Raw genomic sequence first — 16,899 nt, forward strand, 5'->3', positions numbered from 1 at the left:
CGAAGGGAGTAAGTGTTAGTCAAATAGTACTAAGTTTGAATAGTACTCAGTTTGAATCTTGGGTCGCATGCGTATCTTAAAATGAAAAGAAGAGGTAGTTTTGTAATATAGTAATTTACAAAAGAAACATTGCCACATTTATATGCAAAAATACTAGCCAGTGTTAGCACATCACAGACCATGATGACGCCTCAAACCTCATATATTTACATATATATATATATATATATATATAGACGCTAGTAGTTTTACGCTAAACGTACTTGCATTACGTTTTACGTGCAAAAATACCCCTCTGTCCTAAGATGCTTGACTATTTGTAATAATTTTGTACCAACAATTTAGTTAGTGTTGGGAAAATTTTGTGCAACAAAATTGTTACATTAAATTAAATTTATATTTAAGAACGCTTTGAATAACCAAATCTTGCCTCACGTTTTAAAAAAGAGATTTGTCAAATTATGGCCTCCCTCTAAGATAACACCAAATTAGGGCCTATTTCGAAGGAAGGAATCCAAAACGCAGGAATAGAAAAAAAATACAGAAATAAGGTACGATAAAAATAAAAAACTATGAAATTTCAAAACACAGAAGAGAGAAAACTAAAACTACGGAGTGTCGTTTCTTTTTTTGTGTAGCGTGGAAACCCATCTCGTCTCCGGCCGGCCAAGCTCCCGGCGGCGGCCGACGATGGGGCCCCGACAGCTGGGCCGCGGCACCCTCACCGGCCGACACGTAGGCGGTCGCACGTGCGCGGGAGCCCGTCCGCCCCTGCCGAGCGCCGATCTCACGCACCCGACGCGGACGCTTTCCCCTGGCCGGCCGATGGGATCGGACGGCTGGAGAGGCTCCGGAAGTGGATAGGGCTCAGGGCGGCAGCGTGGTCCCTTTCGCGCTTGGCAGATAAGATCGTGGCAACTCACGCTTCCAGCTACCTCCTCTGTACTGCACTGTCTCGACTCGTCTTCTCTGCGTGTGAGGTGTGAGGTGCAACCAAACTTTTTCTTTCCAAGGTGGTCCCTGAGGCTCCTGTTAATCACATGCTGATCGAGGAGACGCTTATCCTGATACTTATGCCGAAACGTTTTGAACACTGTTTAAAGTAGTTCAAGCGAACAGAGCTATGTATATACGGAACCAAATACACACTGTGGCCTGCAGGCACAGGGATTTGTTTAGGGGTGATTCCTTGTCTACTAGTTCAGCGGCAGATCAGATGGGATCGACGAACGAGCTTAGGAGTTTGCAGGCAGGAGAGCAAACAACGCAAGCGAGTACGTCATTACCTATCCAGTCTTTTCTTCTTCGCAAACAAGAGAAGTCAAAAAGATTGTATGTGCGTACAGCCAGGAACGAAAGGAAAATCCGACACGGAGCGGCCGGGGGACAGATAAGAGTCCATGTTTCTCAAGGAACGCTTCCGTCCTGCTTTTTTCTTGGCTGATAATAGAGGAGGAATAGATCCCACCCGGAATTCCACTCTCGACACACAATTTGACGAGCAAACCAAACCAAAACGTGTGCTCGCTATCTAATCTAAAACCAACAAACGGGATAACGTTCCGCTCTCACACGGTGCTAGCTATAAATTCGACGCAGCATACCATAATCGGGCCCGTTTGCTTTGCCGAAAAACAAAATAAAATAATGTTTCGATTGATTAAATGTGAGAAAAAAATACTATTTAACTAAAAACCGAGTTGAAAAATAAGGATTACAAGACAAGACAGGTGAACAGACGGCAAGCCGGGTCACTGAGCAACAAACAAGAAAAACACAGGGTTGTTTCCAGCAAACCGCCGGACTATATTATTTTATTCGGCGCGTCGTCCCTGCCCTCCCTCCCCCCCTCCCCCATCGCGAGCCCCTCTGGCCTCTGCTGCCTGCCCAGCTCGGCGTCTCTGCTTAAAAAACCGCAGCTTGCTAAGCTTATCCCAACTCGCTCTCTGCTCCTGTGCTACTTATTAAACAACGGATCGGTGTCCCCCTGCCGCAGCTCTTGCGATCCCTCAAGAGCCACCGCTCTCCTTCACGCGACCCGAGGCCAAGAATCGCTTCGCTCCGTTCCGCCTCCCAACCAGCGAGTGGTGCTAGTGGTGTTGCCATCCCACGCCTCTCGCTCGATTCCTCCTCCATCCTGGAAAGGGATTTGCTTTCCTTGCTCCGTCAAATCCTTTTCTCCAGCCAGCCATTCCCCTGCCGAGCTGCCGGCTTAGCTGGTGGGTGCTGCTGGCCTAGAGAGAGCGAGGTGGAGGGAGGGCAAATGCTGGTCCAGGAACCGGTCGTCGTCGGCGAGCACGCGGGATTCTCTTGTCCCCTGCCGGTTTGCCGAGGGAGGGAGGGAGTAGAGGCCGTCCCAGCTGGAGCACCTGAGACGCTGTTGCTCCTCCTCGGTCGTCTGGATTGATTTTGGCCGAAAGCTCTTGGTGTTTTTCGGAAAGGGAGGGCCGCCTTTTTCCGTTCGGTTCCTGATTACTACTTGCTCCGCCGATTCGATTCCTTGCTGAGATTTATCTCTTCTCCGCCGGAGACGGAGACTGGTGGATAGATAGATAGATCCTTTTCCTTCCCCGCCGGCCATTCTTGCTCACCAGCTTTCTCCACGGACCTCCAAACTGTTCGCCGGCGGGATCACAGATTGTCCAGGTTCCGGTGGCGATTTGTGTGCGAGGCGAGGCGAGTGGTGAAGATCGAATCTTGGTTGGGAGGTTCATCATCAGCTTGCTCTGATTCGGTGTGCGGGGATGGTGTCGAGATCCTACTCCAACCTCCTGGAGCTCGCCGCCGGCGGCAGCGGCGGCGACCCGCTGCCGCCGCTGGGGCGCCGCCGGATACCGCGCGTGGTGACGGCCTCCGGCATTGTGCCGGACCTCGACGTCTCCGACGACGACGCCGACGCCGACGCCGCCTCCGCGGCGTCCGACCACTCCTCCCACGCGCCGCGGGAGCGCGTCATCATCGTCGCCAACCAGCTCCCCGTTCGCGCCTCCCGCCGCGCCGGCGGCGGCGGCTGGGACTTCGCGTGGGACCAGGACAGCCTCCTGCTGCAGGTCAAGGACAGCCTCCGCGCGCACCACGGCCGCGCGGACATGGAGTTCGTCTACGTCGGCGGCCTCTGCGACGACGTGCCCCCCGCCGAGCACGACGAGGTCGCGCACGAGCTCCTCGAGGGATTCGGCTGCGTGCCCACCTTCCTGCCCGCCGACCTCCGCTCCCGCTTCTACCACGGCTTCTGCAAGCAGCAGCTCTGGCCACTGTTCCATTACATGCTGCCACTGTCGCCGGAGCTAGGTGGCCGATTCGACCGACTCCTGTGGCAGGCCTACGTGTCGGTCAACAAGATCTTCGCCGACAAGATCCTAGAGGTGATCAGTCCCGACGAAGACTTCGTGTGGGTGCACGATTACCATCTCATGGTGCTCCCGACGTTCCTGCGCAAGCGCTTCAACCGGGTCAAGCTTGGGTTCTTCCTTCATAGCCCGTTCCCGTCGTCGGAGATCTACAAGACCCTACCTGTGCGTGAGGAGCTGCTCCGGTCGCTGCTGAATGCCGATCTGATTGGGTTCCACACTTTTGATTATGCCAGACACTTCTTGTCATGCTGCAGCAGGATGCTCGGGTTGAAGTATGAGTCGCAGAGGGGCTACATTGCTCTGGAGTACTACGGTCGGACAGTGACTATCAAGATCTTGCCTGTGGGAGTTCACTTGGAGCAGTTAGAGTCAGTCCTCAACCTCCCGGAGCTTGGGGTCAAGGTTGGTGAGCTTCTGAAACAGTTCCATCATCAGAACCGGCTGCTGTTGCTTGGTGTTGATGATATGGATATCTTCAAAGGAATTAGCTTGAAGCTTTTGGCATTTGAGCAGCTCCTGATGCAGCATCCGGAATGGCGGGGAAGGGTGGTGCTTGTTCAGATTGCCAATCCAGCAAGGGGGCGGGGAAAGGATGTGAAGGAGGTACAGGAAGAGAGTGATGCGATGGTGAAGCGCATCAACGATGCATTCGAGCAGCCAGATTACCAGCCAGTGATACTGATTGATAAGCCTCTGCAGTTCTATGAGAGGATGGCTTATTATGTTGTGGCGGAGTGCTGTTTAGTTACTGCAGTGAGGGATGGCATGAATCTGATCCCATATGAGTACATAATTGCTCGACAAGGGAATGAGAAGATAGATAGTATCCTGGGTCTTGGTCTGGCTTCAAGGAAGAAGAGCATGCTTGTTGTGTCAGAGTTCATCGGCTGCTCGCCCTCCCTGAGCGGCGCTATCCGTGTGAACCCTTGGAACATTGATTCAGTGGCTGACGCAATGGACTATGCATTGGAGATGCCCGCAGGGGAGAAGGTGTTGAGACATGAGAAGCATCACAGATATGTGAGCACACATGATGTTGGGTACTGGGCGAACAGCTTCTTGCAAGATCTTGAGCGGATTTGCCTCGACCATAACAGGAGGCGTTGCTGGGGCATAGGATTCGGGCTAAAGTTCAGGGTTGTAGCCCTCGATCCAAACTTCAAGAAACTTGCAGTTGAGCACTTGGTCTCAGCCTACCGGAGGACAACGAAGCGCATCATTCTCTTAGACTATGACGGGACGCTGATGCCTCAGACTTCGTTTGGTAAGAGTCCTACCTTAAGGACGATAGACGTGTTGAACAGCCTTTGCCGTGACAAGAACAACATGGTCTTCCTTGTGAGTGCAAAGAGCCGGATGACTTTAAACGAGTGGTTCTTACCATGTGAGAGCCTTGGACTAGCAGCTGAACACGGCTACTTCCTCAGGTAATTTAAGTATTATTACTTCCTGCGGTTTCCATGCAGTTCGTCCTCATAATAAATTAATCTTGCAAATTCCAATGCCCATTGACCTTCTACTACGTACTGGAGCACACTAATCACTGATGCTGTCAATGGTTGTAGGCTGAGAAGAGATACAGAATGGGAGACATGCGTTCCGGTGATAGACTGCAGCTGGAAGCAAATCGCAGAACCAGTGATGAAGACCTATACTGAGACGACAGATGGGTCAACAATTGAGAACAAGGAGACTGCTATCGTTTGGTGCTACGAGGATGCTGATCCAGATTTCGGATCGTGCCAGGCCAAGGAGCTCCACGAGCATCTTGAGAGTGTGCTTTCAAACGAGCCGGTCTCAGTGAAAGCTGGACCCAACCTTGTTGAGGTGAAGCCACAGGTAAGCCTGCTTGCTCCTGCTCACAACAGCAACGGTTACTGTTAACTCGGTCAGCAATGTTGTATCATGGTAACGAAAATGCCAATCGTGAACACTCCCATTTTGCAGGGCGTAAGCAAGGGCCTGGTGGCGAAGCGGATCCTTTCGACGATGCAGGAGCGGGGCGACCTTCCAGACTTTGTCCTGTGCGTGGGCGACGACCGGTCCGACGAGGACATGTTCGAGGTGATCACAACAGCGGCGAGGGGTGTGGCCCTGCAGCCTGAGGCGGAGGTGTTCGCGTGCACCGTGGGGCGCAAGCCCAGCAAGGCCAAGTACTACCTGGATGACCCCGCGGACATCGTGCGCCTCGTCCAGGGCCTCGCCAACGTCTCCGACGACGACCAGACGCACGCACCCCCACTCCCCGCCGCAGCAGCGACGGACACCGTACCGAGGTGAACCGCGGCACGGGCAGGCGCCCCGCAGTTAGCTCCAGGCAGCATGAAACCTTTTGTTGGAGGAAGGGAAGACCGTGACTCGCTTGCTGTTCCCAGGTGTACAAAATGCTCTAGGAATGTTGTGGCCCTTGTTCGCGCTGCCTCCTCGCCGTGGCCACCGCCCCTGTGTTCGGCTGGCGTGTACATAAACATAAGCCACTCGCCGAGGTCGCCCGCCGGTCACGTCGATTTGTCGCCGGATTACTGTCGCTCTGGACTGAAGCTCCAGAGGTCGTTGCGGGCCGCGTTGCATTCCTTCCTTTTGTCTGTGGGTCGGGTCGGGTGGTGGAGGCGTCAATAATTCCCGTCGCCACCCTCGTATCCTCGCTGCAGCAAATGATGGCGAGCAACAGCGCCGTGCAGGTGCAGAGGAGTGGAGGTGGTGGTTGCACTTGCTGACCCGCCGCACAGCAACAGCCAACAACAGCAGCACAGTCGCCGCCTTATCCTGTTGCCTATCGGGGCAAAGGTTCTTCTGCCGGCCTAATCATGTTTGGTGGGATAAGGCGCTCATGCCTGCCGTGTTTAGCAACGAGGATACAAGAGATTCTTGCCCTCAATCGCCGATGGGTGGTCTCGGTGGATTAGCAGCGCGTTTCGTCTTGGCCTTGGGTGGCCGGTTGCCGTCCTGATCCGGACACTTGTGTGCTCTGTTCTCTGATGTGGTGTCTGCTGATCTGATTTGTTTGATCGAGTCGTCCTGTACTGAATACATGCCCGGGTTGCGTTGAGCCGAAGCTCGACGCGGCAGTGATCGTGTCGTGCCTGTGCAGGCCACAACTCCGTGATCTTTTTCCTAGTGCGAGCTAGTGCCTTTGCGGTTCGAGACGCTAGTTTTGCCGACTATAAAGAGGGCTTGGTCCGGCATCGCGCTGGCGGTGTCTCCCTGTCTCGTCCCATCGCTACGCCGCCGACGAGGGGTGGGCGATGACGTCCGCCGTGGCGTCAACACGCACGCGGGTGAGGGGAGGTGTGAGGTGCGGCGACGTCGCCCGCGCCCGCTGCGGGGTCGTTGCGCCGACGTCCCGCCTCCAGGCAGTGTCCTCAGGATAATCGTCGCGATAAGGCTCCCGCAGCGGAACTGATCGCGTTGGTGGGGCAGGGCCGGGGACGGCAGCGTCGCGTCGCGGTTATCCGGTGATGAGATCGATCGCCTCCGATCCGCTCGATGATATGGATGGAGATGAACATTATTCTACGCACAACTTTGCCTGGGGAAGTACGGCACCTCACTAGAGTAATCATCAGCGATGTTCCAGAAGAGGCCTTATTTTGGAGTGGTATAAATAAATAAATATATATATATATATATATATATATATATATATATATATATATATACACACACACACACACACCGGTAAAATAAATAAATAAATAGATTCTCTCAGTTCCAAATTATAATTCATTTGACTTTTTTATCTAAAGTTTGACAGCTCGTCTTATTCAAAAAATTTGTACAAACATAGTTAAATTTAAGTCATTTTGAAGAACTTTTGTTAATAAAGTAAGCCACAACAAAAGAAATGACATTTAGTACAAATTTTTGAATAAGACGAGTGGTCAAACTTGAGATAAAAAAATTAAACGAACTATAATTTGGAACGGATTTAGTAATAAAATAAAAGAAACAGAAAAAAAAAAACAAAATGAACTCTTCAACATCCAAAACTATGTGTCGGTAGCTGTTCCAAGAAAAAGAGAGGAAAACTGTATGTTCAGTACCTACGTCGAGTTGACTCATCAACTGACACCAGCACAGATAGTTAACCCTTTCTTTTCTGAACAGATGGTTGTTGCCTTTCAGAAGGGGAGCGTTTGTTGTGACAATAATTGCTTAATATACATCAACATCGATGATGTGCTAGAGGGACATTATTGGTTATGCATTTTAACGCAACCCTTGTCTAATCCTTATCAGGTTCATGATTGTTCGGCTATCTTGATAACTAGCAGGGAACCCCGCGCTATGCGCGGGCAATAGTGGAGAAAAAAGATTTGTATTGAGGCGTAAAAAAAAAAGGAAATAGGCTGTTGGTCTTCGTTAATGGGCTAAACACTGTTCATAGTAACCCGTCACTGTTCATAAAATCCGGTAAAGCAGTGTTCATAAACCCGCTACTGTTTATTAAAAACCCGTTACTGTTTATCTGCGGACCCTGTACTGTTTATAAAAAAATCCGTTACTGTGCATCCGGCAGTTGACTGTGCCGGTAACAGTGGTTTGTGAGAGAGATCGGAGATCTGAGGTTGCACGCTCTTTATTAGGAGTGCTTATATCAGTTCCACAACAACTTGATCTTTGAGAAAACAAATTACAAAAATTTTAAAAGCTTATTCTTCTGGCATATACCAGTATCCATTTCTTCTAGAACAACAGGGCATACATACCAAACCCCTTCCAGTTGATTTTATAAGTTGTCCACGAAATTGATAGTCAAACTTTGCAATTTTGAGTCCTTGATGACATGGAATTAATCGAACAAGAAGCAGATCTAGTGACAAAATTATGCATATTTAAAATATTTTCATATGCTCATGCTGTTGTACTTATAGTTCTTAGAAAAATATAGAGCAAAATATGTGAGCACCAAGTGAAAGACAACACTTTAAAAACAAGGGTATTCCAGTAGCCGTGATAAATTTATAATGCAATAACACAGAGCTGCGAAATGACAAGGTATCCACAGGCAGCTATGGTCATAAGATGCATGGTATATCAGGTCATCTAGCACTCAAAATGTTACACATACAAGAATGGAGCCTTTGAGGTCACACAAATCAATCGAATGTTGAACTTTTAATTTTATCTGAATGAACATATATAATTACGGCCAACTGGTATGAACATTTCTCTGAAGGATATATGCTGCACATGGTATTACCGTGGTAGGATTTATAGTAAGATAAAAGTAGAAACAAAGTTCAACGTGCCTGAAGAATACTCGGTAGTCAGATTGGGCTGTGCAGCAGCTCCATCTACTCTGCTCCGAAAGGAAGTTGGAAGAATCTGGACCAAACTGTAAATTACTTCTATAGAAATCAGTAGTATCATCTTGTGAACACCTCCAATGGGTGATCCAAAATTCCAAAAATGTACTGTACTGCTATGATATGAACAGAAGAGATCCTTGGGGCTCTGAAAAAGATCCGCTTAACTACAGTGTGATACTAAATCTGTACAAAGAGAAGCTCATTCCACATGTCTGGTATACCAGGTAAGCACCAGTGCAAGCAATCATTAATTCCGGTGGAAGCTTTTTTGAAACTAGAGTTTGAGATATGCCCCTCATCTCGTAGTTTCGAGATAGCAGTGATATCCAAAAGCTTAACCCGAGTTCCCTTCACAGCATTTTCTGCGGGTATATCAATTGAATGGTCCTGCAAGACCTCACTTCCATTAGATAAGGGGATGGTATTTCCACATGTCCCACCTGTGTTCCAGTCACCATTTACAAAGTGCCTTGGTGAAATTGTCCTGAGGAATACTTTCATCTTAGGATGCCGTGCAAGTTCTGAATCCATCCATCTAGCAATGCTATGCAATGTAAGATTTTTTGCACGGGTTAGGTCTGCAAGTCTACTACCATTGCCTACAGGCTTCCCATCAGCATGCAATTCCCAGTGATTTCCATTGAATTTCCCTCTGTTCCAGTGATGGCCTGTGTTAAGTACTAGGACATCAAAGTAATTAAGATACTTCTTCAAAAATGTAACTGGTCGATCAAGATGCAATGCATATCTGGTCACTGTGTCTTCTGTATTCAGAGGTTCTAATTCAGACAGAGTAGCAGACCAGTAGAAAAGGATAGTTGTGTTGGTGGATGGAAATCTATAAGCCCACCCATCAGGTCTTAGAGCACCTGGGGCTTTGACAAGGCCATATTTCCAACCAACATCTTCGACCTCAGGACTGTATTTGCCACCAGTTGCTATACACATTATTGACTGAAATTGTTGCCTGCCAAGTGAATCACCAACAAAAGCAAGAGTTCGGTTCCTCATCCTGAAATCCCAAAAATATGTTAGAATAATCCAGATCTCAATAAGGTGCACAGATAAATGAAGTAAAATACCTTTTTAAGATGTTAGACCCTGTAAACTCAGGCATCTCACAGCCATGTGGCTGCCACCGATAATTCTCATAAGAGAAATGTGCACGCCGCATCATTCGACAAGCCCACATTTTTGACAGCCATTGCTTGCACTCGTTACCAGAGTACAATGGCCGCTTATCATCTTCTATCCACTTCCCCTTTGCGTAGTTACAATCTATGAAGTAACAGAAGCATTATATCAGGCAAAGGAATTTGATATCGGATTCAAGCTTCATATTTGCAAAAACAACCTATCACCAGTAAAAAGTTGTGAATTCCAATGGTTGAGATGAATAAACAAGAATAAAATGGCATCGCTCTGCATAGTTACATTCTAGGATGTAACAACAACCCTATATTATGCAAAGGCAGATAAATGGGGCTTAATGTGTAAACATGGAGCACCCACAAATTGTTTGGTTTGCAAACAAGCACAAGGAGAAGTATGCTTTCAGAGGCAAGAGGTAAGTCAGCAAGCATGAAGCAGAAGTGGGGCAAACAACAAAAAACAAAGTAGTATGTCACAACATACATAAGAAATTACTGTTCATCACTTTGCCCTTCCTTTTGTGCGAGCGGCACATGGAAGCTGGACCTGGAGACCCAGCTAGGGTTGCTCCATCATCTCCAAGATGTTCCTGCTCCTGCTGCTGTAGGAAACCTGATGCCAAGGGGAATACAAACAACAAGTCAACCAACAAGCAGAGTGTAGATTTTGAATTGGTAAATAAAGCAACAAGCCAAAAAAGTATCATTCAGATGTCAGACTACCTTGAGAGATAACTTTTAATTGCCCTGGTGTTGTGCTGAAGATTGTGAGGACTGGGGCTCCTTCCAGTAACAGAACAACAATCAGCACAGTGAGGAGAACCACCAGGCCAAAGCATAGCTTGTGGACAAGGAGCCTATGCAGACAGCCGCCTTTCATCCCAGTAAGGCAGCATAGGCCCTGTCTGGCACCTCGAAGTCGATCAGATGCTTACAGAGCTAGACTGAAGTCACTGGAAATCGACGGGGACAAGAAACCTGCACAGTTCAGGTCCAAATTCAGAAAATGCTCAGTCACTGTAGGAGCTATGTCACAGATGAAACTAGCATCAAAATTCAAGATAGCAAACTTAATAACTTAAGCAATGCTGCATTGCTCTTCTCAATTCTAACAAAAGTAAATCAGAATTTTTAACACCAAAGTGCGAGATTCATATATGAAACCAGCAAACAGTACACGACTGACAATACGCAATATACATGGAAACAACAGGGGGAGCACAGAGGTCACAAGCAAAGCATTGAGCTGAAAGGGGCAATCTCCTTCCAATTCCGAGCGACAGTGACACCAAAACTTGGAGCAGGCTCTTCCAGGACCAGTCAGAATCTCGAATCGGCAAACACACCCCGATCGCAGGAGTCAGTTAGCACTCGCATCGCTGCAGAATTTCGCTTTCAAATCCCCGCCGCCACAGGCAAGGCTAATAGTCGGTCGACGCCAAATGATCCAAAATCCAGATGAAGGCACCCAATGGAAATGTATTCAGCATCAACGTGGGGTACTTCGCGGGCGAGATCCACCGCGAAAAATAACACAGCAGGAAGATTAAAAGGACAGAGAAATCTCCGAGCCGCGAACGACACAAATGAGATCCGAGGCTACAAATTCATCGCTGGAACGAAGAATTCAACCTGCGGGGTGGTGAGGCAGAGCGTTCCACGGGCTCACCTGCTCGTGGGGCGCAGTTGAACGCCGCTGCCGGTCGACGCCGCCGCTGGTGAGGGCGCGGTCGGAGAGAGAGAGAGAGAGGAGAGGGGCGGAGAAGGCGGGCATGTGTGAGAAAGCCGGAAAGAGGGCGAGAAAGGCGAGGCGCAGGCGAGCGGGGAGGGAGGGGGAACCGGCCGGGGAGGAGAGACGGCGGCCGGAGGGGGCAGGTGAGATGTCGCGGGGCCCGCGTTATGGTGTAGAGTCCAAGGCGTCGTGCGCCCGGTCCGGTGTGGTGGGCGATGGCTTCAATCCTCGGCTAAGGAATGTCTCTTCCCTTCGCAACATGCCAACATGCAAGCACGTCGTCGGTCGTGACACTCTGGCCAATGGACTTGGGCTGTGTTTAGTTTTGTTGTAGAAAGTATTTCTACTGCCAATTTGCCAAAAAAAAAAACAGAAAGTCAACTAAACAAATAGAATCTGAACTTGTAGCTCATTTCACGTAGCATAATTTTAATAGCACTTTAGAATTCTGCTTTTGACTTTCAGTTTTTTTAAACTTGTAGAAATAGGGAGATATTTTAGTCGTTTTAAGGAAGATAGTAGGTTTTATAGTTGTTTTAACTAAACAACTTACAACTTTTTTTACATCATATAGCTCATATTGTTTATGTATCATAGATCACAACAATTTTTCCGCAGCTCACAGGCGACTCAAACAGACCCTTTACCAAAAGGAATATAGTAGCTTTTTTGTACTTAGCACACTTTTATTACTATTAAATATATCCATACATTATACAACTTGTTGCGTGATTATGTTTGAAGATTTATTAGCAATCACGTTATGCGTTTCGTTTCAACACGTTATGCGTTTCGTTTCAATTTATCTTTGGACGCATGCTACTCTAACTCATGTGGATACGACCGTACCGGATGTTTAGAGATTTATAAATCATCGTGTCATGCATTTTAGTTTGTTCTAGGACTATACTCTGAATCATGCCTAAACACTTAACTCATAAGGGCATGTGAGATGGTGGCGGATCATGGAAATGCTTTTGCATTTCAATTTGTTTTGGAATCAGGCCCTGCATGGCATTTGGACACACTACTCTAATTTATACAGGCACAAGAGAGATTAAATCCATCAAATCGTCATCAGACGGTTCTGAGTGATAAAGGACAGAGAATCCTTTCTTTCTTTCTTTCTTTTTGAGAGAAGAATCATTTCTTTGTTTAATATTTGGTAGTAGAGAGAGAAAGTTACTGCACCAGGTTGTGATAAGTCTAGACTTACCAAGATCAACATGGTTCTTGTAAGATTAGCCTTACAAGGATATATCTATATATCTATATCTAATAATAAAAAGACAAAATTTTAGCTTTTTTTTATCTAGGCTGTTTTTGGTCTGGCCCATTCTATTCCGACCTAACGGTCCAGCCCAATCGCTTGCTTTCGTCTGGCCCAACCATCCACCTCGCTTGCGTCCCGCTCGCCTTCTGTAGCGCACGCACCCGCAGACCTATGCTCCCTCTTCTTCTCCTCGGCCAAATTTTTTATTTTTTAACTTTTTTTTTGAAAGTTTTTCACAAATATGCCCCTGGAGGTATGCTTTCAAAATCTGGACTCTAAGCTCGGTGCCATCGTTGGTGGCGCCGAGATTACACGTCTCGACGCCAAAAGGTTTGGTGCCTAGGTCGGGGCTAAAAGGTCCTAATGGCTAAAGGGGGTGAATATCCTATTAAAAATTTTTACATCAACACTTAGCAAACCGGTTAGATAAATATGAGGCGAAGCGAGTGTTGCACTAGCCTACTAAAAATGCAAGCCATCTACCACAATTCTAATTTTTATAGTCTCTATCCACACAATGGCTATGTCACTACACTAAGTTAGTGTGCTCTCAAAGGCTAACTAAGAGCCACACTAACCAAACTAACAAGCTCTCACGACTAGCTACACTAAAGAGCTTGACAACTAGTTTATGGTAATATAAAGAGAGAGAGCAAGATGGTTATACTGTCGAGTCGAGGAATGAACCAATCAATCACAAGAATGAATACCAATGAAGACCAATCACCTCAGAATCAAATAATGACACAATAATTTTTTACAGAGATTCACTTGCTTGCCGACAAGCTAGTACTCATTGTGGCGATTCACTCACTTGGAGGTTCATGCGCTAATTGGCATCACACGCCAAACTCTCAATAGAGTGCTACACAACCAACACAAAATGAGGATCACACAAGCCATGCGCAATTTACTAGAGTACATTTTGGCTCTCCACCGGGGAAAGGTAAAGAACCTCTCATAATCACCACGATCGGAACCGGAGACAATCACCAACCTCCGCTCGGCAATCCTCGATGCTCTAAGCCGTCTAGGTGGCAGCAATCACCAAGAGTAACAAGCGAATCCTACAGTGAAACACGAACACCAAGTGTCTCTAGATGCAAACACTCAAGCATTGCACTTGGATTCACTCCCAATCTCACAAAGATGATGAATCAATGATGGAGATGAGTGGAAGGGCTTTGGCTAAGCTCATAAGGTTGCTATGTCAATACAAATAGCTAAGAGAGTGAGCTTGAGCTGGCCAAATAATATTTATAGACACCCCAAACAATAGAGCCGTTGGCTTAATTATTGGGCTGACTGCGGAACGATCGGACGCGTCGGTCGTGTGCATCGGACGCGTCCAGTGTGGTGAACGGACGCGTTCGGTCACTGCATCCGATCGCAGCCTGACCGCCACATGTCCCTTTCAAATTGTTTAGCCATTCGTGCCCAACGGCTAATACCATGTGATCATACGCGCTGTTAGAAAGCGACCAGACACGAGAGACGCAGCGTCCGGTCGAGTCTAGAGAGCTCCTAGAGCCGCTCTGGGCCGACCAGACGCGTCCGGTCACACTAGACTGGACGCAGGGGATGCAGCATCTGGTCGAGTCCAGAGAGCTCCTAGAGTCGCTTTGGGCCGATCGGACGCGTCCGATCACACCAGACCAGACGCTCCCAGTGTCCGATCAATTTTGCGCTAAAACCCAAGACTTGCTGGTTCACATGATGACCGGACGCGTCTGGTCGCTCTCTGCAATCCAGCTTCGGTCTAAATCACTTTGACCTAACATTGAATAGTAACTCGTCAGCATCCGGTCACTCCAGTGAGCCAAAGTCCGGTCACCTCGGGAACTCTACCCGCGCCTAGACAGAATATCGGACACGTCCAGTATATATATCGGACATGTTCGGTCACATCAGGAACACTGTCGCTGAGACAGTACCGGACGTGTCGGTACACATGTTCGACGCATCCGGTCACCTTGTGACCAGCGCAATCAACTCCTTTTTAACTCTATCTTCTTTGCCCTTGCTCAAATATGCTAACCACCAAGTATATCACCTTGTGCACATGTGTTAGCATATTTTCATAAATGTTTTTAAAGATGTTAGCACTCCACTAGATTCTAAATGCATATGCAATGAGTTAGAGCATCTAGTGGCACTTTGATAACCACATTTTGATATGAGTTTCACCCCTCTTAATAGTATGACTATCGATCCTAAATGTGATCACACTCACTAAGTGTCTTGACCATCAAAACAAAAAAGCTTCTATCAAGTTTCACCTTTGCCTTGAGCTTTTTGTTTTCTCTTTCTTCTTTTCCAAGTCCAAGCATTTGATCATCACCATGTCATCACCATCATCATGATTTTCACCATTGCTTCATCACTTGGAGTAGTGCTACCTATCTCATAATCACTTTAATAAACTAGGTTAGCACTTAGGGTTTCATCAATTTATCAAAACCAAACTAGAGCTTTCAATCTCCCCTTTTTGGTAATTGATGACAACCCTTTCACAAAGATATGAATTGAAATTAAATTGAATCCATGTTGCTTGTCCAAGCATATTTATCATGTGTAAAAGGATATAGACAAGTTTTATGAACCCCAAATGGTAGCAATTGCTCCCCCTACATATGTGCTAAGAGTTTGGATTATAGCTTGCACATATGCTTAGATAGGAAATATGAGACAATATCTACCAAATGATGCTAAGATATAAGAGATGGATCTTTGAAGCGTGATACCAATCGGAGTGCACTAATATATCATTCTTAACACCATGAGTAACTAGACATACACAAAAACTAGAATACCCCATGAGATCAACATTAGAAGCAAGGGTCTAGTTTTCATAAAATGAGCATAAGTCTAGTTACTTAACCTATGCATGCTAGTTTTTCATATCATCAATTAATCCTACAACTTGCATACACCACACAAGTATGGATATTGAAATTTAAAACTTATGCCATGCAAGCAAACATATGAAATGCACATTCAAATACACCTTACAAGTTTATGAGCTTGCTCCCCTACTTGTGTGCTTAAAAGTTTAATTGATCCCATATCTCTCTTTCTATGTTAAATTCTCCCCGTATCACTTATATCTTTGTTTTTCTCTTCCTCTTGTTGTCTTTTCACTATCTTTGTACACTATTTCTTCCCCTTTGTCATCAATGACCACAAAGGTTCAAAATATAGATAGATTGAGATTATCAATGTCAATCAATGGGGTGAGGACCATTTTCTCAAATATGGTTCAATCTAGAATACTTGCCAAAGAGATTTAACTCGATTTGATCTAATGACAAGCTTCTTCACACCTCTAAATAAGGATTATCTTATACCATGTTGAGTTAAATACTTAGAGCTCATTGTCTAGATCAAACACTAGGTTTACACGGCCACAAACATGTCATATGCTACCGCTAGACCAAATTAAGCATAGAAGAAATAGTGGTATCATACAATCATCAAATTCACTTGATTTAAATGAATGAGCCTATTAAATATGAAAGATAACTAGATGCACTAATCATGTCCTTAGTAAGGATGAATGCCATGCCAATCAACTTTTATCTTGGATTGCTCGAAGGAGAGGGATGTATATATAAGCGGGGAGATGCATCAACACATATTTGAGAAATCCAATATGTTCAACTCATTTCTTAGCTTGCAAAACCTTTTCTCATCTAATGGCTTGGTGAATATATCGGTAAGTTGATCTTCAGTGTCTACACTCTCAATATAAATGTCTCCTTTTTGTTGGTGATCTCTTATAAAATGGTGGCGGACATTAATGTGCTTTGATCTTGCATGTTGAACCAGATTGTTGGTTAACTTGATTACACTCTCATTGTCACATAGCAATGACACTTTCTTGAACTTAATTCCAAAGTCATTCATGGTGGCCTTTATCCAAAGTATTTATGCACAACAACTACCAGCGGATATGTATTCGGCTTCGGTGGTTGATAATGCAATACTATTTTACTTCTTGGATGACCATAAAACAAGTGATCTTCCTAATAATTGACATGTGCCAGAGGTGCTCTTCCTTTTAACCTTGCATCCCACA

General features: G+C 46.5%; 2 protein-coding genes across 2 annotated transcripts; one reads left to right on the plus strand and one right to left on the minus strand.

Moving 5' to 3' along the window:
- Positions 1 to 1,859: 1,859 nt before the first annotated feature.
- Positions 1,860 to 6,421, plus strand: LOC136541925 (alpha,alpha-trehalose-phosphate synthase [UDP-forming] 6-like). The gene is made up of 3 exons (XM_066534113.1): positions 1,860 to 4,780; positions 4,919 to 5,192; positions 5,301 to 6,421. Exons 1-3 carry the CDS (start codon positions 2,745 to 2,747, stop codon positions 5,631 to 5,633), a joined length of 2,643 nt encoding a protein of 880 aa, XP_066390210.1. The 5' UTR covers positions 1,860 to 2,744; the 3' UTR covers positions 5,634 to 6,421.
- A 1,794-nt stretch (positions 6,422 to 8,215) lies between these two features.
- Positions 8,216 to 11,852, minus strand: LOC136546179 (protein trichome birefringence-like 14). The gene is made up of 5 exons (XM_066538151.1): positions 11,486 to 11,852; positions 10,540 to 10,794; positions 10,301 to 10,429; positions 9,748 to 9,943; positions 8,216 to 9,677 (listed from the first exon to the last, which is right to left on the minus strand). The coding sequence occupies exons 2-5, from the start codon at positions 10,694 to 10,696 to the stop codon at positions 8,843 to 8,845; spliced, it is 1,317 nt and encodes a 438-aa protein (XP_066394248.1). The 5' UTR covers positions 10,697 to 10,794; positions 11,486 to 11,852; the 3' UTR covers positions 8,216 to 8,842.
- Positions 11,853 to 16,899: the final 5,047 nt, after the last annotated feature.

The sequence above is a fragment of the Miscanthus floridulus genome, chromosome 3, assembly GCF_019320115.1.
Source record: "Miscanthus floridulus cultivar M001 chromosome 3, ASM1932011v1, whole genome shotgun sequence".
Lineage (NCBI taxonomy): Eukaryota > Viridiplantae > Streptophyta > Magnoliopsida > Poales > Poaceae > Miscanthus > Miscanthus floridulus.